General features: G+C 35.3%; 1 protein-coding gene across 1 annotated transcript in view; it reads left to right on the forward strand.

Annotated features, from left to right (window-relative positions):
• LOC145678551 (ubiquitin-conjugating enzyme E2 Z-like) overlaps nt 1-23,212 on the forward strand; it is a 30,439-nt gene that overhangs the window by 2,729 nt on the left and 4,498 nt on the right. The window contains exons 2-4 of the mRNA XM_081748835.1: nt 7,307-7,567; nt 16,084-16,195; nt 18,118-18,327. Of these exons, the coding sequence (XP_081604961.1) occupies nt 7,307-7,567; nt 16,084-16,195; nt 18,118-18,327 (583 nt within the window). The remainder of the gene's footprint in view (nt 1-7,306; nt 7,568-16,083; nt 16,196-18,117; nt 18,328-23,212) is intronic.

Genomic DNA, 23,212 nt, shown 5'->3' on the forward strand with positions numbered 1-23,212 from the left:
CCATTTCATTCATTACTCATCATCACCGTCTCCTTTAGCCTAACCGGCATAACCGTGGGACGTAAAACTCAAAAATTTCATTTTTCTGAATTTAAATTTCCCTACTACTGAAAGTTTTAATGTATAGTAAAGAAAGCTGCATTTTCGAAGAAAAAAAAAAAAACTCGCGAAAGGAGTGCTCGGGAAATTCCCGCAATTGAACGCACAAAGCGTCTGAACTGAATAGTTCAACAATAAAACTATTTATTTTACGCTGGAAGGTTATTTAATTTCATTTAAGACATTTTGAAACATTTACTTTATAAAATATGAATTATATCTTTGCTAATTGTTTTAAATTAATTTTCTGGAAAGAATCGTCCTGCAACAAGTGCTCGGGAAATTCCCGTAATTGAACGCACAAAGTATCGGAAGTGAACTCCAACAATAAAACCACTTATTTTACACTGTAAATTATTTATGTCGTATAAGGCATTTTGAAGCATTTATTTTATAAAACATGAATTATATCTTTGTTTCAAATTAATATATTTGGTTTTTATATTTGGCGGATGTCTCTGAGGCTTCTGGGAGGATTCGATCTACATTTGTTTGTTCGTCTGCCTATACCACACATACTACAGGGTACCAATTTCAATCTTTTAAGTTTAAATTTTCAGGATACAAGCACGAGACACACTAAATTTCCTGTACAGATTTTGGCTGCATACCAACGTAAAATTTCAAAATGGCGACCTTTTATTTTTTGAAAATAGCGGGTATCTACGCTAGAAAGCGCAATTTTCGGTCTTTTAAGTTAAAATTTTCAAAGTACAAGCACGAGACACTATAAATTACCTGTATATATTTTGGCGTCCATTTTTTCAAAACAGCAGTGAATAGAAAACTGTTCCAAGTTGTGACAACGATAATCGTGAAATATAAATCACATTTTAATACTTTTACCCCAATACATTGAAATACTTCGATAAAATCCAAGTAAACCCGAAAATATCCCTCCCAAAAAAAAAAAAAAAAAAAAAAAAAAAAAGCCCAGGCAAGTTGTGCTTTTTCAAAAAAAAAATAAAAAAAAGAAAGAAAAAAATTTTGTTTTCAAGCCCTGATCTGAACCAAATGCGAAATGAGACAAAATTTTTGGTACTACTTCAGTTTATGTAGGCATACATTTGTATAATCCACAAAAGAAATCTCACAATAGAATTGTACAAGTAGCCAAAATATATCGGGATCTTACCTCGTACATGTGTAATAAGGTAGAATGCGAAATGAAAAGTGTGTTCCTGACTACTTTGTATCCATAAGAAAGACATGATGAAGTGAATGCTATATGAAGGCAATGTGCCAAGTCTTGCAAAGCTGTGCAACAAGGCATGTATGTTATGCCATAGAGTGTTTTTCCACTGTTCTAGTTTATGCGTATACCCACTGTCGCTGACACGTCTGCTCACTACGGACACTCTCCGTTGCTACTTCTTGGCTCCCTGCTGCGCTCCTGAAATGACTTGGTTGTATAGTGTTCGTGCTTTTTAGTGTCCACGTAGCATAAGTTGGTTTGTGTTTTTAAGTTAATTCCTCGTATATATACACTGCAGTTTGTATGTCATATGTGCACATGCTGCAGTTTGTATGTCATGTTATTATTTAGTCGTCCTAAACTTAGTCTGCACTCGTTAATGGAACTTCTTCTATAAGGGACACTTTCTAGGGCAGTAGGAGTGCATTTCCTGCTAAGAGAAATTGTGGTATCCTACTTCAGAAAGTGTTTTCTCGCATGCGTTTTGTAATTTTTGATGTCCAGGGTCATGTGTTTGATAGGCGCTCCGCTTCCCACCCCCTCTCTAAAAGTTTGTTTATATAATACTGTAGTAGAATATTGTTTATAGTGCAGGTTTGAAACATGAGAAGATGGAAAGGTTCATTGCTTTCATTGTATCTGACTAGTTGCAGTTTGCAACACATCACTTGGAACGTAATATTTTTGCGATGTAATACAATTCAGACAAGGACTATCTTGCGTAGAGCATAGGAGGCATGAAGACATTTGTGATCACTTGTTAAGAATGGACGACGGAAACGAAAGTGGCTACATAACATATATTAAAATAACAAATAAATAGCAATACAACGTTGAAACAAGTTTATATGGGTCTAATCAGAGGTCAACGTCTACAGAAGATTAGTCATTGAGGGAAGCCACCTGAAGTAATTCTTTAAAAAATAAGGTATGACAAAATTATTTCAATAACTATCTTCACATCCTTTTGCAAAATAACTGCACTGGGCGACATTACAATAACCCATCTGAGACAGGTGAAATTCACGATGACTCTTAGAAACAGGGTTGGCTGGTTTAAACCAAGGTGGTGTAAACCATGGTTTAAACCAAAAAACAAAAAATGTTCGTAAAAGTGTAAGTGTTTGTAAAATCTTGATGAACACACATTTGTGGGTTATCACGTTTCACTCCCGTATATTATTCGTATTATATTCAGACCTAAATTCTCCATTCATTACTCAAAAAGATTATACTACAAAAGCAACTTTTTTTTTTTTTATAAGTTTATAAATGTTTATTTTGTGATTTTTTGTAGTTATTATTGTTATGTAATTGCAATCGAAAAAAATTCTAAATATTGTTTCGTTTCAATGTTTACTATTGATAAAATACATAGAAAATGCCGTACTTTTTGTTTGTGTGTGTGTGTGTGTGTGGGGGGGGGAAGGGTCATACAGACCTCACGAGAGGCCTTTAGTGAAATAAGTATCTTTGGTATCTATTTATGTATAAATGAGTCTGAGCCAAAGTGGACTCAAATAATTCGTATCTTTATTCACTTTTCTTATTGATATGCAGATTAAGTCGGTGTATTTCTTTAATTTGGACCAACAAAAGTCGTTGTTAACTAACTTGACCTAAATTAGTTCTTCTGTACTCCGTAGTACTTTGAAATTGTTCATATGTAATTCTGTGTAATGGTTTCACTTGTGCAACTGTTTATCTTTTTGTCCTTCTGAAATGACTCTTGACAGTTATATTAAGAAGCATGTAAAGATCAGTACAACGATTTTTATCAGGATTCCTTCGTGAGTGAGTCGGCAGACGTATCGCATTTGTGGCCAATTAGTCCTGGTTCCGAGTTCAAATGGAGGGCAATTTCTCTCGGATGTAACTCGAGAAGCGGTTTTTATTCCGCTTTAAGCTTATGTGACCACTTCCAGCATAACTCGGTTGTCGCATAATAACATCAAGGCGAAACAAACTTATTTCTGTCCATATATGATATGAATATATAGAGCAAATTATTTAAACCATAAAAACCTGGTTTAAACCAAAAAAACCTGGTTTAAACCAAAAAAACCGGTTTATTTGGTTTTTTAAATAAAAACCATGGTTTTTGCCAACCGTGGCTGGTTTAAACCAGCTGTTAAAAAAAAAAAAAAAAAAAAAATCGTAAAAGTGTAAGTGTTTATAAACTCTTGATGAACACACATTTATAGGTTATCACGTTTCACTCCCGTATATTATTCGTATTATACTCAGACCTAAATTCCCCATTCATTACTCAAAGAGATTATACTACAAAAACAACTTATTTTTTTTTTTTTTTTTAGTATATAAGTTTATGAATGTTTCTTTTGTGATTTTTTTAATAATTTGTTATTATTGTTATGCAATTGCAATCAAAGAAATTCTAAATATTGTTTCGTTTTAATAATGTTTACTATTGATAAAATACATTACAATACAATACTTTAAATGCCGTACTTTGAGGGGTATACAAACCCCACGAGAAACATATATTGAAATCAGAAGTATCTTTTGTGACTATTTATGTATAAATGGGTCAGAGCCAAAGTGGAATCAAATAATTCGTATCTTTATTCACTTTTCTTACTGATATGCAAATTTAAGTCCTTGTATTTCTTTAACTTGGACTAATAAAAGTCGTGATGAACTAACTTGGACTAAATTAATTCTTCTGTACTCTGCAGTACTTTAAAATTGTCCATATCTAATTCTGTATAATGGTTTCACTTGTGCAACTGATTATCTTTTTTCCTTCTGAAATGACTCTTGACAGTTATATTAACAAGTATGTAAAGATTAGTACAACGTATTTTTTATCAGGAGTCCTTCGTGAGTGAGTCGGGAGACGTATCGCATTTGTGGCCAATTAGTCCCGGTTCCGAGTTCAAACGGAGGACAATTTCTCTCGGATGTAAGCTAAGAAGCGGTTTGGATTCCACTTTGGGCTTATGTGATCCCTTCTATCATAACGTAATTGTTGCATAACACCAAGGCGAAAAAAAAACTTGTTTCTGTCCATATGTGGTATAAGTACATAGAGCAAATTATTTAAACCAAAAATACCGGGTTTAAACCAAAAAGTCCGTTTTTTTCCCAATAAAAACCGTGGTTTTTGCCAACCCTGCTTAGAAATATTTTTTTTTTTTTTTTAATAAGAGTTTTCGTGCAGGTTTACAACGATACATTGAAAAAAAAAAAAAAAAAAAAAACAAATAAAAGGCAGCAGCGTCTTATCTGTTACAATATTCATTCTATGACGATAAACGTTGAAACCGGAAATGACTAATTAGACCCACTTTCTGCTTGATTAAAAGGTTAACGTAGGAGATGGAATCTATTCTTGGGACTCTGAATCAGTTGTAAAAAAAAAAAACGTTTCTCTTATTGATTTTGCTCTTGAAATCAGTATTGGAAGCGGAAGTAATAGTAATTTCAACCACTTCCGGTTTCGCTAATGTGTTGCGGGTCGTGATGATATCTTCTCTTGAGAGTGTGAATCGATTGTTGAAAATCGCTTTTCGCTTTTACCATTTTTGTCCTATGGGGATAAATGACGAAACCGAAAATGATTAATTTGAACCATTTACTGTTTGAATATAGAGTTACCAGAGAAGCTTCTAGAGGCGGAATCGATTGCAGGAAAGCGCTTCTCAATATCTTTCATTTTTGTTCTATGGAAATCATCATTGAAACCAAAAGTAGTAGTAAATTTCTGCCACTCCCGGTTTTAATAGTGTTTTGGATAGTCATAGTATGTTTGTTACCTTGAAATGCTGAATCGTTTGCAAAAAACAGCTTCTCGCTATCTGTTACTGTTTTCGTTCTATGGCGACAAACATTGAAACGGGGAATGGCTTATTTGAACCACTTCCTATTTGATTATCGGGTTAACGTAGGAGATAGAACCTATTCTTGGGACGCTGAATCGATTGCATAAAACCGCTTCTTGATGTGTCTTTCAGTTTTTGCTTTGGTACGGACGAACAAGATTGTTTTGTGAGACTTCCGACACTTAATGCGCAGTATAGTTTGTTAACTTGTAAAATTTGATTACAGTACGTCTTTCTGTGAGGATCATGGTCGAAATCAAGCTCGTCGATGGGATTAAAATAAAAAGTATTTGATGAAACATGAACGTATGGGTGGTGTAAGGTAAGTATCGTTGTCTCAGAATATGGACCGCGTGGATGACAAGTGATATAACTTCAAAATTGAATTTTTTTCAGGAGAGAACTTTGAAGTGCAAAAGCTTGTGAAAAGTATATATTTCTTTTATGGTTGCAACTAAAACCATAATTGTGAAATTTATTTTCTAATGTTGATAGTGAATAACATTCTTTTCATGCGATTTACATGAGATATAAGTTCAAAGTTCTCTCCGAGAACATTTCAATTTTGGAATTACACCACTTGGCATCCAGATGGTTCATATAATAAATTCACAACTTCCATTTATGAAAAGAGATATACTCCCTGACTGGACTCTCTCTGAATTTATCTTTGGTTCTAGCATTCAGGTGACCAAGAATTGATTCTTTTAACTGTTTTAACACACAATGTTACTTTGAAGCTTAGGAGCTTAGTGTTGTCTTTGTCACTGTAACATGTTTTTCCTATCGAACATCTTTTTAATAGTATTTGCCGACTGACTTGAAAGGACTGAGTTTAACTTGGAAGCACAAGGTGCCTATATCTTAAACGTATCAGATATGCGGTCTCGTTTAACAAACCTGCATCCCTTTCCTCTGAAAAGCCCTATATTCTTATCCACAGATAGAATTCAATGAAAGGCGGTTCATCCTTTAGCAACTCTGGTCTCTATATCAAGTCAAATATTAAAATGAGCTACATACGGTTGCAAAAAAAGAAATGTGGATGGCTAGATTTTCTTTGTGATCATTATTATTTAATAAAGTGCTGAGCCTACGAATTTAATAGTAGCGCCCTTCTTCATGAATTAGTATAAGAAGCGATCCGACCAATTGTTTTATTACTTCTTTCTTCAGGTGTTGAGATAACAGGCACCTTACACGTTCTTTCGTCAGTAACTTCAGAACGAGTCGAATCGAGGGTTTTTTTTTTTTTTTTTGTTTTGTTTTTGTTTTTGCCATAGAGAAAATTGACCCTTTGTACAACAATGAAGTCAATTTATTCGCAAGTTATTACCAAATAATTATCGAGGATATGCGTACTCTTTTTGCAAGTGACTTAAAATGTTCTGGAAATAACTTGCGAAACTTTTGAAGCTGTATTGTCGTAACTTGAACGCATGCGTGAAGTGGTTTATTACGAACAGGACGATAAGAACTGTGATAGATTGATTACAAGTTAACCGGTTGGTAACGTTGATCTTTACATTTTAGTTACAAAACTGGCCGTCTGCACTCGTTCATAGTTTGGGATATATATGACTTGTAATGTATCAAAATATCTCCACTTTAATATTTGAAATTTAATATCTCCAAAACACAGCTATCCAGTGTATAAGAAAACATAAAATTTCTATGTACCTTATATATATATATTTCTTTTAATAAATATTAATAATCTCGATATCTCTTTCCGCATCACTGGTATATTATGGAGGATGTAACCCGGGAGGTTAATTCGAGTAGGCGTTCATATACAACTTCACAAAGTCAGTGCAAGATTTCTCGAACTCAAATTATCACATGTGGAATACATTCGAAGATTTTTGAGAATAATAAAAGTATTTTCCTGTACATGTATTTACAGAATCAACTCACCATTGCGTGTTCGTCAATGGTGACGAGCATCATGTGAATATCTACTCGATTTAACACACTTGGGTTACGTCCTCTGTTGATGATACCAATGATGCTGAAAGACGTATCGAAATGATTAGGATTTTATTAAAAGAAATATACGCAAAGTATGTGGAAATTATGTATTATCTTATTTTTACATAATTGCGTTTAAAAATGAAGCATAATTATCCAGTGGTTGTATTTTCATCTATTTGTTCTAATGTTTCAGAGATATGATGTCAATCTATAACGAGCCTCCACCCGGAATGTTTGTTGTGCCAGATGAATCAGATACGACAGTAATTCACGCACTGATCACAGGACCATTCGACACACCATATGAAGGCGGTTTTTTCTACTTCTTCATTAGGTGTCCTCCAGACTATCCAATTCGTCCACCGAGGGTAAAGCTAATGACCACAGGAGCAGGAACCGTTAGGTTTAACCCAAATCTATACAAATGTGGGAAGGTTTGCCTTAGTATTTTAGGGTAAGTAATCTTCTAATATATATTTGTATGGTTCACTTTCAAGTAAGAGGTTTATCACTACACAGTTCTTCGAAATTTCAATGTGTATTGATATTTTTTGGGGATTTTCTATTATTACTATTATATTCATTGCGGAGATCGTGATGCCAGTTTAGCTTTTGAAAACCAGTTTGCTGCTGAAGTATTAGGATGTATAGAAGCTATTTAATTTACCCAGTCTACCGAGTTGATTTAAGCCATCAGGTCTGCTGGATCGATGTTTACCTTAATGCATTCAACTAAAGAAACATATCGATCCAACGAGAGAGTATTTGTAATATAACTAGCAGAAGTGTCCATTGCTAACATGGAAAGAACAAGGTTCATTACATATTGAACAAAAAATTACAGTATTGTAGACATTGTTCCCGTTCTCTTTTAGCAGCAGAATTTTCGAAAACTGTTAAACTAGTGTTAGATTATTTAAATGAAGAGTTCGTTGGCGAATTTCACATCTTCAGCTTAAACGAATCCTCATATTGGGCATTTTTTGAATAAAAAATCGTAAATTCTTCGCCTTTTCTTCCGTGAGATCGGAATTTTTGAAAATTTATATATATATATATAAAGTAACATTCAACGGTTGTTAGCTGTAGGTTAGAGAAAAGGATGATTAATGAAAGTGAGTGTGAAATTTAATTTTTTGTCATCTACCGGAAGTCGAACCCGAGACCACGTACACCAAAGACACATGCGCTAACCACTAGACCAGCGGGGAGGCTTCTTGATTTTTAGTTAAGAGTTTAAATACTGAATTTCAGGTCTCCAACTTAACCGAATCCCTACATTTTCTGAATAAATAGTGGGAAATAGTGACTGACGCCAATAGTAGAAGTAACCATTCTTGGATAACTTTCTAGTTGCACTTTTATGGTAATTTAAGAACACACGAGCCATATAGAACTGTTGTTGAACATGTTCATCCATGGGTCATGAGAAAATTACTTCAAAGTGTGGACGTAAATTTGCTTATTTCCAGATATTATCGATCATAGAAGAAAGTCCTTGAATATTTCATACTACAAACATTGCTTAATCATACACAAACACTTTTTCTTAACTAAGTTAAAAATAACTAAGATTAATTAATATCCTTTCAAAATGAAAAAAAAAATTAAGTGTATATAAATAAAACGAAAAGCTTGCTCTTTTATTGGGTACATAAATTATATATAAAAAAGATGTAAAAATAAACCAAACAGAAAAGCAATCCGTTAAACGAAGAGAACTATCAGAAAGATCAGCTGTAGTGCTCGGTTGATAGCTAGGTATTCTTTGGAGGAGAAGGGCTTAGATCTAGATGAAGAGTAGGTTAGTTGAATAAAATTCGTTTATGTGGTGCTCATGGACATAATTATTAATGAATTATTTTCTTCATAGAATTGATGTAATTATCTTTTTCGTCAACACACTAAAAGTTCCAAATGATCGTACTTGTGCTTATATCACCATCTTGGAAAAATGGCGAACCAAGAGGCACATTCAGTCGGTTTCTGGCTAATTTCTCAAAAACTACTAAACAATGACGAAATAAGTAGTATATGCCTAGAAATGAGAGATACAAAATGTGTTCGCCTGGGAGATGGAAGTAAGGAATTAAAACGAAAATTACTCTGTAGCTTGAACTAACTTTATGAAAACTTTAAAGAATACCATCTTCAGTTCGTATTGGATTTTTTACATTTTGTGAATAGAGACCCAGATGGTGTGTTCTGGCTGCAGGAAGTGGAACTAATTCAGTGTATATTTGTGTCAGACATCAAAATGTGAAGTTGTGGCATCGGCAGCAACGATCAACAACTGGAACTGTCTGCTGGCAAAAGTAATATGTAATTTAAATAATAAAAACTGTATGATGGGTGTAAGTGCGAATTTTTGTCCGTGAATTTCGCGATTACGTGAAGTGAACCCTGAATTGAATTATACTAAAGATGATGATGATTAAAAAAAAATAATAATAATAATAATAATAATAATAAAAACTATTTTGTACAAACAGTTGATAATATCAGATCTTACCTATTCAATCACTGTTCTGGAAATTTTGCCAGAGGTTAAAGAAACTTTACATCAAAATTGTTGCAGTTAAAACAATTACTTTATAGCCCAGATTCAGTCAAAGTTTTTGGAAACAACTAAAGAAAACTAACTGCCAGAGGACTGTGCTGTGATTGGTGATTTCTCTGAAAAGTTCGAGTATATTGTCCAGGACGAAATACAATCTTACCGTTGAGTGAATACGCATCTCAGCAGTCGCTTCAACAAATCTGAGATTTGATGGAAAAACGAATCACCATTCTACATTTCAAAAGATACTGTAATCTCTTTATAGGTTACCGTATATCCCTTTTGTGTTTACTTTGACTGGAACTGAGAATGTTTCAAACAAAAGACGTATTGTAAGTAACTTGTCTGCAACACAAGACAACCTCAGTTTATGCATGCCAAAGGAAGTTGATTTCATTTATCAGGGAAGTAATACCAAATCTGTATGAGATCTATAATTTTTCAGATGAATTAGCAGTACAATATAAGAATAGGAAGAATGTACTAACTTGTGTAAACACAAAGAAGACTTTAGTGTAAATGACGAGTGGTATTTCTTTGCCACAAGCCACGGTAAGGCTCCCTGTAATGGAATTAGAGGGACAACAAAGAGACTTACTGCAAGGACTGGTCTTTAGGGACTAACCAAGGAACAAATCTTTACTTCTCAAGACATTGAGTTTTGTGTGCAGAACATCAAAGAATTAGCTTCGTTATCGTAACTGCAAATGAGGTAAAGAAAGAACAGGAACCTGTCTACAATCGCATAAACAAATTAAGATTTGATTTAATAAGGAATGACCATTGCTACATCCCAAAGGACTCATCTACTTTCTTCGTAAGTAAAATATCAACATAATTTAATGCAAATCATATTCAGTTCAAAATTTAGAGATTACAGACATTGAATAGTGTTAACCAAATAACTCTGAATGACTACCGGTATGTTGTTTGTATTTACAACGAAATGTGATACGTTGTTAAGGTAACGTGACATGTTGTTGACTGTTTCATAACGTAACATACTTGCAAAAGCAACTCTTGTGCACTAGATCTTAGTGTTTCTTTTACAATTATGTGAAACACTGGAAATCTGTTTACAAATTTATTCACTGTATAGAATACAGCTGTGGGATCACATTGTGATTTGCAATTTTTTCCACAGTTGCTAGATATATACACATATGCATGTATGTAATATATTTCGAGAGCCTATAAATCGTGCATCAATACAAACCACAAAATGAAATACACAGTTTCTATTCAGAAGTAGTAGGAGTATGTACGGCGAAAATTTCAAATTTCCTCCTTCCTCCTCCTCTTCGAGAAATTTCACCTTGAAATTTATTTTTTTTTTCTTCAGAATTTTTGATTTTCGGAACTAAAGATTGGCATGAAGGAGTTTCAACTCGAGCTATAATTCACCATTTCTGAAAACCCTTCTAGCGATAGTTCTTGTGAAGAAAATCCCATCTTGTGGTTTCAAGTACTTTTGATTTTACTGGCTTTTGAAATTGGCAAGTCCTGTATTTTCGATGATTGTATTCGAAATCTTGCAAATCCTTTTTATCAAAACATTATCCTGCCTTTTATATATGTTTTGCAAAAGACCAATATCTCTGTTTTAAGATAGTATAAACTGCAACCTTCTATCTTTCGTAGTAACTATGCAGCAGCCTGTTTTCTACACTGCTGCAAACCTTTATTTTCACGCGCGGCAGTGAAGAAAAATGAGTCTAAATCCAGGAAAGCGGAAGATGAAAAAATCTGATAATCATTTTTCAGAACGTCATTAAGATTACCTTTGAATATACAAACGAAATTCCTGATGATCGAGCAATGATTATCGTATTTAATATGTGATTTTATATGGCATACACCAAATAGAATTTTTAGGTTTCTCCTAAGATTCACCGTTTTTCAGAAATGGTCCTTTCTAGAAAATTGTTTAAAGAATACCCGAGAATTGTCATTTCTATCAATGTTCAGATGCAGTAGCAATGTCAGTGATCTAAGATCAAGGTCCCACCTATCTGGGAAACCTGGAAAAGTCCAGGGTTCCAGCATACTTATAAAAGATCCCGGAAAAGTCCGTGAATTCCATGAAAAATTCTGAAAACGTGGAGAAGTTAGGGAATTTCAAGTACGCATTTTTATTTCTCAAAGCCCCCCTTTTTTTCTTTACCTGGCTAGTTGGTAGAGGATATTTTATAAAGTAAATTAGTTTGTTTTGCAAAACTTATATACTCTCTCTCTCTCTCTCTCTGTATATATGTATATATGTACATGTTGGGGGCCGCGGTGGCTCAGTGGTAGAGCGTTCACCTCTGGTGCTTGGGGTCCCGGGTTCGATCCCAGCCCCCGCCAAGTGAACTTTGTGGTGGACAAACACCGTGTGCGTGGGTTTTCTCGGGGTTCTCCCGTTTCCTCCCACTTTCTTCATTCCACCATTTCATTCATTACTCATTATCAGCGTCTCCTTTAGCCTAACCGGCATAACCGTGGGACGTAAAACTCAGAGATTTCATTTTCATTTCATATGTACATGTTCACCGTCTGTATATATGTAGTAGATGGTGAACTCCCTGGTCGGGAAAAATACAGTTGCTTTTTTACATTATATATAAACGTGGAAGTTCTTAAATCGTGACCTGGAAAACCTGTAAAAATCAGGAAATTCTTGCTTGCTAAATAAGTTTGAACGCTGACTAAGCGGTTAGCGTACGTGTAGACCCGGATTCGATTCCGGGCGGGAGCTTATGTGATTCGGATTCCACGTTAATCAGTAGGTCCCGTCTCATGTAACCTTACTGCTGAAAAGGACGCTAAACTTAAATCAAGTATGAACGTTGTCAGCACATTCTTAGTCTTGCTGCAAAGCTACCTCAATTTTTCTCGCAATCATCAATTGTTACACGAAAGAGAAGCGGAGTGGAATTATTTCATATAAATCATGCCTGTGCTCAGAAAATTCTCGTTGGGGAGGAGCCCATGTAGTCCTCAGGATGTTTTCGAGGAGAGCGAACTAAAATATGTAGTACTAAATATATTGTTGTGATATCAAGTCGGATGTGATCTTCAGTGTTATGTCACCTTGGTAACATTTTCGTGCTATGTGACCATTTTTTTCAAAGTCACTGTTTTCAAAGTCCTTGAGTCCCTTTAGTACAATTCTGATACTAACGGCAGGACCATTGGAATATTTTTTTCAAGAATAATATAAATAGCATTCGTGTAAAAACATTCCCACTTTGCAGCCAGATGCTCTACTGCCTTGGCCACCGAAGCCAGGGCTGACAACCATTTCATTCTTGAGCGTGTTACATTGTCATAGCCAAGCCAATAATTTGAGTTTATATTTTTTACAAATTCTGGCGATTTCTGCAGAAATTGTTGAAAAGTGATATTTTTGACCCTTCCAGAAGTGATTCCTTGGGATCAGGAGTCTAAAATTTGGCTGATTAGCATACCTTTCGATGTGGAGTAGATTGTCGAAAACCGCATGTTTCTATCTATCACAGTTCTCACGAGAGCGGAGGTGCGACAGACAGGGGAGGTATGGCAAACAGACAGGACATAAAAATAACGTAAACTCATGATGGAGGGATCTTTTACGATTCAAAGATGATATTTCTGAAATACTTTGGATATCAGTACATTATTTCTTGCTTGGCAGCATTCCAGCACGAGATAGTAATACGTGTATTAAGAGTGCGAGACTTCTAATGTTAGTATTAAAGTAATACTATTATTAGTTCTACGTAGCAAGAGGAGGTAATAGTTGCAGTAATACGTAGTAGCTGCATTGTTTTTCATGAGATCATGGATACTATTTTCCGAATCAGTTTTCAACTTGTTACGAATTTTATTACCCCTATCCCCTCCGCCCCTGCACCCCACGATGCTAATGATTGCAGCCGAGATTTGTAGTATTCTTGTTTCTTCCCTACGACAAAATTTTTGCTTGCTTTCCTTCAGTTATTGCGTGAACTAATGCTTCTATTGTTGGCATCGTATGAGTGGCACTGAACTGATTCAATGACTAGCAACATTCTTTTTAAATTACCACTGGGAAACCACCAGTATAGATCCAAAGCTGCTGATCGATTTGGAAAAAATAAAACTTATCATTTCTAGCAATTTCACTCTCTTTACATTTTTTCTTATCTGTAGTCCTAAAAAAGTTGGCCTATAGCAAGAGGCATTTGTTACTCCCTGTGTATGCATAGATTATGTTATTAACGGAGACAAGCAATACCGTCATTAAGCCGGTTAGCGTATGCGCCTTTGGCGTGGGAGACCCGGGTTCGATTCCCGGCGGGAGCTCATGTGGTTCGGATTCCACGTTAATCAGTAGGTCCACGTCTCATATAGCCTCGCTGCTGAACGGGACGTTAAAAAAAACAAAACAAAACAAACCGTCATTAAGCATATATATTTTTAATGAACATCTAACACACTCAATACAGCGCTCAAAACAACACTGTTACTCAGTAGCGTAACACAAAAATGTCGGGTCCACCTGCAGGATTATTTTGGGACCCCCTTCCCATGCCCATAAACTTTCCACTATATTATGTCCCTGTAGAAGACAATGGTTAATAAATCCGTGGAATATAATAACATTACAATTAAAATTAATACTCACCGAAAAGGCAAAAATTATTCCCTTAACCTTCTAGTTTTAAGATGATTTTGTAAACTGATGTTGCTAGAATGGATGAATTTTCACACAGAACATATTTTTCTTTTCTAAAGTAAATAATGTTGTTCAGGGAAATGGATATTCCGCATTCAGCTCACTTTTTGTAGCCTATAATTCTTGCCATTTGCTTCGTGGTGGGCCCCCAAACCCTGCGGGCTCCTCAGTTACGCCACTGCTATTACTATTCTACAGCGATAACTACAGTCTACTTTAGTACTACTAATACTACTATACGAACAACTACTAGCTACGTCAAGGGAAGTAGAATTTACGTGGCGATTACATTACATGCAACAGCTAACCTAAATACATAAGGAACTAGAAGCTATAGTTAACCTAGAAACTAATATCTATGGATACCAAACACTTACCAGGAAGGACTAACATCTATCCTCGTCTTCGTCGCAATACATCGGAAGCTAGCTGTTAAACGAAACTTGGAAGAGAAATAAAATAGGTTAATAAAAATTCCAAATTTCATAAAAACGTTAAAATAGTAGTAATGTTTGTATCAATTTTGTATTTTTCTTTATAACTAATAATATTCGTACCTTGTTTTTAGGTTGAAATCATTGCGTTTCATTTTTATATTACTATATTACTTTAGTGTTTTAACTCAATCTAGAAGTATTTAGTCTTATTGTAGTTATTTTTATTCTTTTAACGAAATTATGTTGTAAAATGGATACTACTCCGGCTTCGACTCCTTGATGGCAATATTGGCTGGTACGAACTTGAACAGTGTTATAACATTGCGTTTGTTTCTGGAGAGCTTCTCCAGATGACGACCCGGGCCTAGTGTCGCCATACATCGGGTGAATCCATTTTCACTGTTGGATGTAAGATGAGGCACTAAAATAAATGAATAAATAAGTAAATATATAAAACTCAATAGAAAACGAAATATTTGTATTGAATCTAATCCTGGCCCAGCGATGGAAATTGGGTTGTTGTGTCCAACTTCCTAAGATTCCGCTTTGTATTATCTTCTCATTTTCGTGGTTTACCCAAACATTTCTCTCACAAAGATATCCCATTAGAACTCTTTAAAACTCTACCACTTCATGTGTATTCTTATGCGAACTAGAAATCCAGCCGATCTTAGACCAACAATGAAATTTCGAGTTTTAAATCCCACGGTTATGGCTAGTAGGCTAAAGTGAGTGAGTGATTATTAAAACTGAATAATTATGAAAGAATTGGTAGTACGAGAATGTGGGACGAGGCGGGAGAATCCACAGGTCTACTACAAACTCTCTGACCTGGGATCAAGAGGTGAGCACTACTACAGAGCTACCGCTATGGGATAGGAGTAAACAGGAGTTAAAAGTTTTTGCCAAGAGTCAGAAAGATGAAACTATCTACAGTATTAGTAATTGGTTGATGAAAGTATTTACGAGTAGTTAGTAGTTGTATCTTAGGTTTTACTTGCAGGTGGACATTGCTTTCTTCAACCAGATTTGCTTTGTATCTCCAGAAGTAGTTTTTATTTATACTTAGTAATTGCCAGTAGCTAGAAATGACAATATGAGATTAAAAAGATATTTTACTATTTTCTGTAACCAATATATTGTTCTTTGAGAATGCAGCATTGTCAAATACTGAATACGAATCACTATCTTGATTGACGATGAAGGATGAGAATAAGTTTATTTGAGTTTGGAAATTTTCGTACAATAGTAGATTTTTTTTAAGGAATACTAATTCTTGACTTCTTGCGTTACAGAACGTGGACTGGACCTTCCTGGAGCCCAGCGCAGAGTTTGTCAAGTGTCTTAATTTCTATTCAGAGCTTGTTAAATGAAAAGCCGTATCATAATGAGCCTGGCTTTGAAAAAGTAAGTATTTCTTGATGCATCAAATAGTAACTGTTATTTGTCAGTTAACAGTTGTAGCGATGTATACAGTACGTGGGATGTCAATTTCTTGCGGATAAGATTAAGTCTTGTATGCACTTGGATTCATATCGTACCGTTATTCGCACCACACCGTATTCGTATCTGTATCATTCATCAATGACTCAATAGTCAAAAATATTGAAACGAGAAAATGTAATGCGGTGTTCCATTGTGTGTAAAACAATAAATTTGTCAGAAAATGTAGTGGAAGCCTTGTAAAACAATTTTAAAGGTTAAGTTGCGTAATACGAAGTTGTACTTCGTCCGACAATCAGCTAATGAGGTAGATTTTATTGTGACGAAACAGTGAATGCAATCCATAAACGAATATGTGCATTCGAAAGAGTAATTCCTCCTCTACAGTCTGGCAACACCGCACTGTCGTACGCGAAGCATGACGGAAAATTATACGCCATTACCAGCAGTCACTAAAAGACCTTCGTCACGCTAGCAGCATGGAGTGAATATCAAATTCTGTGTTAACTAGGTAAAAGTGCCACAGAGACTGTTGATTTGATACAGAGTGTATGGGGATACGTGTATATCTCGTACACAGATCTTTAGGTGTGAACGTTTTAAACATGGTGTGGAATCGGTTGAAAATAAACCTCGGTCGCATCGTTCAAAGTCTGTTCGTAACGAAGAACTCCTTGAAAAGGTCCGTGAACGTGTGCAAAATCCTTGTGCGACTATGAGAATGATGGCAGATGAGTTTTGCGTTAACAGGGAAATAATTTGTAAGATCTTAGTAGAAGAAAGTGATCGCATCTCAGTTTGTGCCACACACATTGACTGAGGAACAAAAACAAGGTGTGTTGCTTACGCCTGTAACATCCTGGCAGTGGGCCGTAGGAATAAAAATTTCTACTTTCTATAGTTGAGGAGGATGAATGTTGGTGTTATCGTTATGATCTAGCTACTAAACGTCAGAGTGCAGAATGGAAGACTTCAGAATCTCCAAAAGGGGAGAAACTTAGACTTCAGAAGTCAAAAGTGAAGACTGTGTTTCTACGAGAGTAAGGGTATAATTCATCATGAATTTGTACCAGAAGGCCACACATTCAATAGCCAGCTTTATTTAAGTTTTCGGAGCGTTTCATGAAGAGAATGCGTCGTCTTAGGCTCTGAATACTCTAGATAGCTGGTTCCTTATCAATGCCAATGCACCTTCTCACGGGCAGTACTTTTTTAGGAATATTTGGTCTAAAAACAAGTGCATGTGCTGCAGCGCCCCCTTATTCTCCAGATATCTCCCTATGACTATTTTCTGTTTCCTCAACTGAAGTTACCATTAAAAGGACGACTTTTTGACAATGTTGAAGATAATCCAAGCAGCTGTGACAACGGCATTATGAATCACTACAAAGTGAGTTGCAGAGTAGTTCTAGTTTTTGCGTGATCATGCCACTTGCAGTATTGACGCAGGAGGAGTATACTTTGAATAATAAAATGTATAATTACTTTATCTTTGTTTGGTCACAGTAAACTCAGTCTCTTACTTGTCGGACGGTGTATAAATCTATTCTTGAATTTTATGTTAAAATAATATGGTTAGGATTCAAACGGAAGGACATACATTATTTTTCAAAACCTTGACTACTTAGTTCAGCGTATGTTGTAGGTATTGCTCGTGTCTCTGCTTCACTGTTTGTAGATTTCGGTTACCTGTAGCCGATCATTGTGGTCGAACTTTTCCCAGTGCTTTTCCTTAGTCCGAAGACGAATGCTGGGATAGTACCTTTAAATGTAAGCCCTTTCTGACTTCCTTTGTTTTATTGTCATTGAATTCCACTGTAAAATTACTATAGAGCTATATGTGAAACTGTTGCTAGATATTTATTATTATTTCCTTTGTTTTTAAGGAGCGGTATCCTGGTGACAGCAACAGGTATAATGATATAATTCAGCATGAAACGATTCGAGTGGCTGTGCTGGGTATGATGGAGAATGATTGTCATCTTGTTATTCCTGAAGCTCTAAGAGAGGTTATGGAAAAGACTTTTGGCGAGTACTACGAATATTATGAAAGTACTATTAAGAAGAAGTTGCATTTACACGGGCAAGCTATGCAGGTAAGCATTTACTAGACATAGCTGCTTGCTAGTCATTAATGTTTTGCGTAAACCATGTATTCAGTATCCAAAAGCATATACCTCCCCTGACACGAATAATAATAATAACAATGTAAAAGAACTGAATTTGTAGATCAGAGATACTGTATTTGTTATTATTATTTTTTTTTTTTTTCAGTTTTCCTAAAACATTAGCACTAGAGGTGTTTCTTTTTAAAGAGGGAGTAACGATATTCAGTAACACATCTTAACAAGATAATACAAGGTCAAATATAGCTATAATATTTTTCCATGTCGCTACTCGACGTCAGAGATCCTAAGGAATATAGTTTGTTCATCTTTCAGTATAAACATAAATAATAGAAAACGATTGTCCGCTAAATGTTTCAGTGTAACAGTGAATCTGCTTACGGTGAGTCGAAGAAAGCGCTAATCACCAACAGATGGCATCACGTTTCCCTTACCTTCCCAATGCATTTCGTAGAGAGTATGACATTATTCAAAATAATTCAGTCAAATTCAAGAAGTGAAAATTCAAAATATGTTCAAAGATAAATTGAGTCAATAATTTTGAGAGTAATCCGTTCACTTTTGTAATATTTTGTCTCGTTCATTGTTGAGAAATGTTATTGTTGGAAGCATGGTTCCGAAGTGCTCTGTGCAACGGATATAACAAATAAACAAAATAATCAAACAGTGCACTGATTCTCTAATTATTAATTCTATTTGGAAAATGAAATGTAATTTTTCTTTAGTTTAACATCTTACAGTTAAGCCCTTTAGGCTAAAAGAGATGGGTGATTAATGAAACTGAATGATGCTAAAATTTAATTTTTGTGCTCCCCTACGGAAATTATCAAACACACGACCATGCGCTAGCTATTAGAGCAGCGGGGAAAAATTTAATTCAATTTGTCTTTGGACAGAGCTCGAATATTCGACACTTGAAATTGATTCAATTATTGTAAATATTGTTGATCACTCGGAAATGCATTAGAAAGATAGGGGAAACGTGCTGCCATCTGTTGCTGATACTCGAACCTTTATACCTACCTTAAATTTGATTTTGGAAATATCTCATATTTCCAAAATCAGTTTTTGGCCTCTTGTCCCGATTTTTATCTCGGTATCATTCAGACGGTGATCTTGACTGATTACTGACAGAAAGGGTCTACAGTTACAGAAATCTGTTGCAAAAATTATAGGATACTATAATTTTGGGTTTGCTCTCGAAAGGTGTTACTGCTACCGGACAATGTACCGACACACCAAGCAGCAGGAACACTTATATTTGTGCACCGATGTGGTCACGCACCATATTCTCCCGATATGGCTTTATTCGATTACTTTCTCTTTGTAAATTTGTAGCGGAATAAGCACTTTACAGACCTCTAAGCATATGATAATAATTGGTTGATCCATAGATGTGAGAAATGTAAGGCAATACCAACTAAATTCATGTGTCTGTGAATCATGCCCAAATTGCAGATTCCTAGCGTATCTCTATCATGGTGAGAGAGGAGAACTTTTTCTTCCTTCCTTGCACTATTAAATGTATATTGACAGTATAAAATCAATATTACTGATGTTATTAATGTTAAAAGTGATTCTTTAAATATTGAACATCAATTCATCAGACCACTCGTAATAAAAGAAGTCCTGAGTGTTTGACTGATCAATGTTCAGGCCAAACAGCTTAAGTTATAACTTAAAATTCGGGCAGTGCATAAGATTTGAGACGTAAGGTACCACTAAGGAAGATTTCTTGCAAGTTTGGCGAGGAAGGCGGAATGGGGAATAGGGCCGGGAATAATTATGGTAAAGTGTGAAGAGTAGAGACATGAAATTTGATATATGGACTTATTTAAAATAATTACACACATATTTCGCTGGTTTTTTAGTATTTCCCTTAGAAAAAACGCTGGCGCCTGAAGAAGAAGAGTGGAGCTAAAGTTGTTATAATAGAATGACAATATCTTAATTTTTAAGATTAGAGATATAAAATCTGGTATTTAGACTTTTCATTTAAAATAATTAAATACTGTTTTAACATGTTTTGATATTTTTAGTAGATACGATAAAATGTATAGGCAAAAGAATGGGAGTCACAATTGTTGTAAAAAGATGGATATCTCGAAATCCTGTAGACTTAGAATTTGTATTTAGGCTTTTAATTTTAAATTATTGAAGACGTATTTCAACGTTTTTTGATACTTTCCTTAATAGAGAAGAAAAAATGCGGGAAGAATAATAGGCGTAGGTTGCAATTGGTATAATAGGATGACCATATCATCTAGATATCCCCTAAGATTAGTGATACGTTGGGGATATGAAACTTGGTATATAAAATCCTTCTTCAAAACAAGTGTTCATATGCCACCCACAGCATTCTCATAAATTCCGCTTTTAACGAGACAAGAAAATAATTTCATTTTTTTTTTCTCTATGTGTAAAAATGACTTCGAGGTTGTTAGTCTCATCATCGGAGAAAAACGCGTGAACTATTTGAGATTAATGTTTGAACACAGTTAGCACTTCAGCCGGCATGAGTTTTTATCATTTCACTTCGATTGAAATACGTATTCTAAGAGGGAAAGAGTTTTAAATCTTTCGCAAGGAATGATGCCATAAACGTATTCTTGCCGTGCGCAGAACTGAAACAAAAGCTGAAATACAAGGTGCGAGATCGTTGGCCGAGCAAATGCGGGATTCTGGGAGGTGAAGCCAAAAGCTAGTTTTTTATTACATATTGGTAATCTTGCGTTATTGATTAACATTGTAAGAGATAATGTGGATGCAAATTTGATTTATCTTGTTATTTTTATTCCGAAATTTTCTAAATATATGCCACATTACTAAAAGCATATATAGGGTGACGTAGGACAATATGGCAGCTAAACATAAATCTTAACTCCATATATCCTAAAATAATATCTTTTGTTTTAATTTTGACAAATACTTCAACAATTCCATATTCTGTATATGTTCTGTAGTATTTGCATAAAGTAAGAAGAAAAATCTTAAACCCCTGTAAGAAAAATCTGATATGGTTTTTGAATGCTCAACTGCCAGGTTGCTCCAGCCCTGGGAGAATATGACAAAGTCTCCCAGCTTCTATTGTATTTACAGTGCACCGAATTTTAGTCAGTCATGTCATAGTGCTGTTTTAGAAATGTAAGATGGTGGTTTTAAATGTTTGCTACTTTGGATCATCCTGTACGTTATCCCAACTTGGATAGCGGTGGGCTTTTAATGTGTCAGTATTGGATGGATTCTGCATCAAATGAGACTAAGCTCAGCTTTATACCAATTACTTCTAGGTTGACCCTAATTTTCAGCTGATGGTGCCAGTACTATTTGACCAGGTGCTTTGATTATTGTGTTCTCTATGGCTTGATATATATGCACAGTATATGAGTAAACAAGCTTCTAAATATTTTCAACTATTTTCATTTGTTTACTTATAATTGCAGTGATTAGTAGTATGTCACCTTTACCACAGCAATTAGGGAGTACGAGTTTGTTTCAGAGTAAAAGAAGATTACAATAAATACAAGAAATATCTCTCTTACCTACGTCTGAAGTTTCTCTCCCTTCTTCATTATTTGATTCTGTGCATTCGATTTTTGTTCTTATTTTTTTTCACTGTTTCCAAGTCATCTGGATATCACTTGAGAAACTGTAGGTAGATTTTAATTGTCGTGTGGCTCGAATAAACTCTTATGTGATATATCTATAATACGAGTAATATATGAAAAGAGTGAGTGTATATACATAATGTCGTGATCATAGGTATTCTGCCCTTACTTACTGAGGTCACTTGCAGCAGCTGAGAAGTTTCCATGCTCCACGGTCCTCCGGTAACCTCTTCGTCTTCACGTATATCTTTCTGTTTTTATATCATCCATTAATTGTAGTCTCCTTCACCCCTTCGGTCTCTTTCCCGCCACCATACCATCTAGGACGTCCCTCATGATACAATTTCTTCTTAGGAAATGTCCCAACCAGTTTCTCTTCCTCTTAACAATATCAAAAAATGTTCTTTTCTCCCCCACCATTTCTAACACCCTCTCATTCGTTTTCCGCTTGACCCAATAATTCTTTCCATTCTTCTCTGTACCCACATTTCGAAGGCTTCCAGTCGTTTTTAATCACTTTTACGTAATGTCCACGTTTCCGCCCCATACAGTACAACACTTCACACGAAGCATTTTATGAGTTTATTTCTCAACTCTTAATCAAGGTCCCACAAAACAGACTTTTCTTCCTCCTAAAGACTTCTTTCGCCATTCCTATCCTTGCATTTATTTCACGTTCGCACTTCATGTCATTACTAAGAATACTACCCAGATATCGAAAACTATTCACTTGTTCTATTGTCTCCCCTTCCACTTTTATATTTGACACAGACCTCTTCGTTCCAATCACCATGGCTTTTGTCTTTCTAATATTTATTTTCATCCTATATTCTTCAAAATCCATCCTCAGGTTTTCTAACATTTTATTGATTTCCTTTTCAGATTCTGCAACACGCGCCATATCGTCTGCAAATCTTATGCATCTAATCATTCTACCTTCTACCGAAATGCCGCCATCATAATGTAAACATTTTTTCACTATCTCTTCTAAATAGACATTAAATAGTGTTGGCGAGAGGCAGCATCCTTGTTGAACTCCCCTTCCAATTGTGCTCTCTTCCGTCAGTTCTTCCCCTATCCTAACACTTACTTGTTGGTTCATGTATAAGTCTTCGATCTTTCCATTCAAACCCTATCTTCTTCAGAACTCCCAACAGCAATTCCCAATTTACGCGGTCAAAAGCGTTTTCTAGATCAATAAATACAATATACACATCTTCCCTTTTTCTATAAATCTTTAACCGGTG

This window comes from Thermobia domestica, chromosome 2, assembly GCF_964235325.1.
Source record: "Thermobia domestica chromosome 2, izTheDome1.hap1.1, whole genome shotgun sequence".
Classification (NCBI taxonomy): Eukaryota; Metazoa; Arthropoda; class Insecta; order Zygentoma; family Lepismatidae; genus Thermobia; species Thermobia domestica.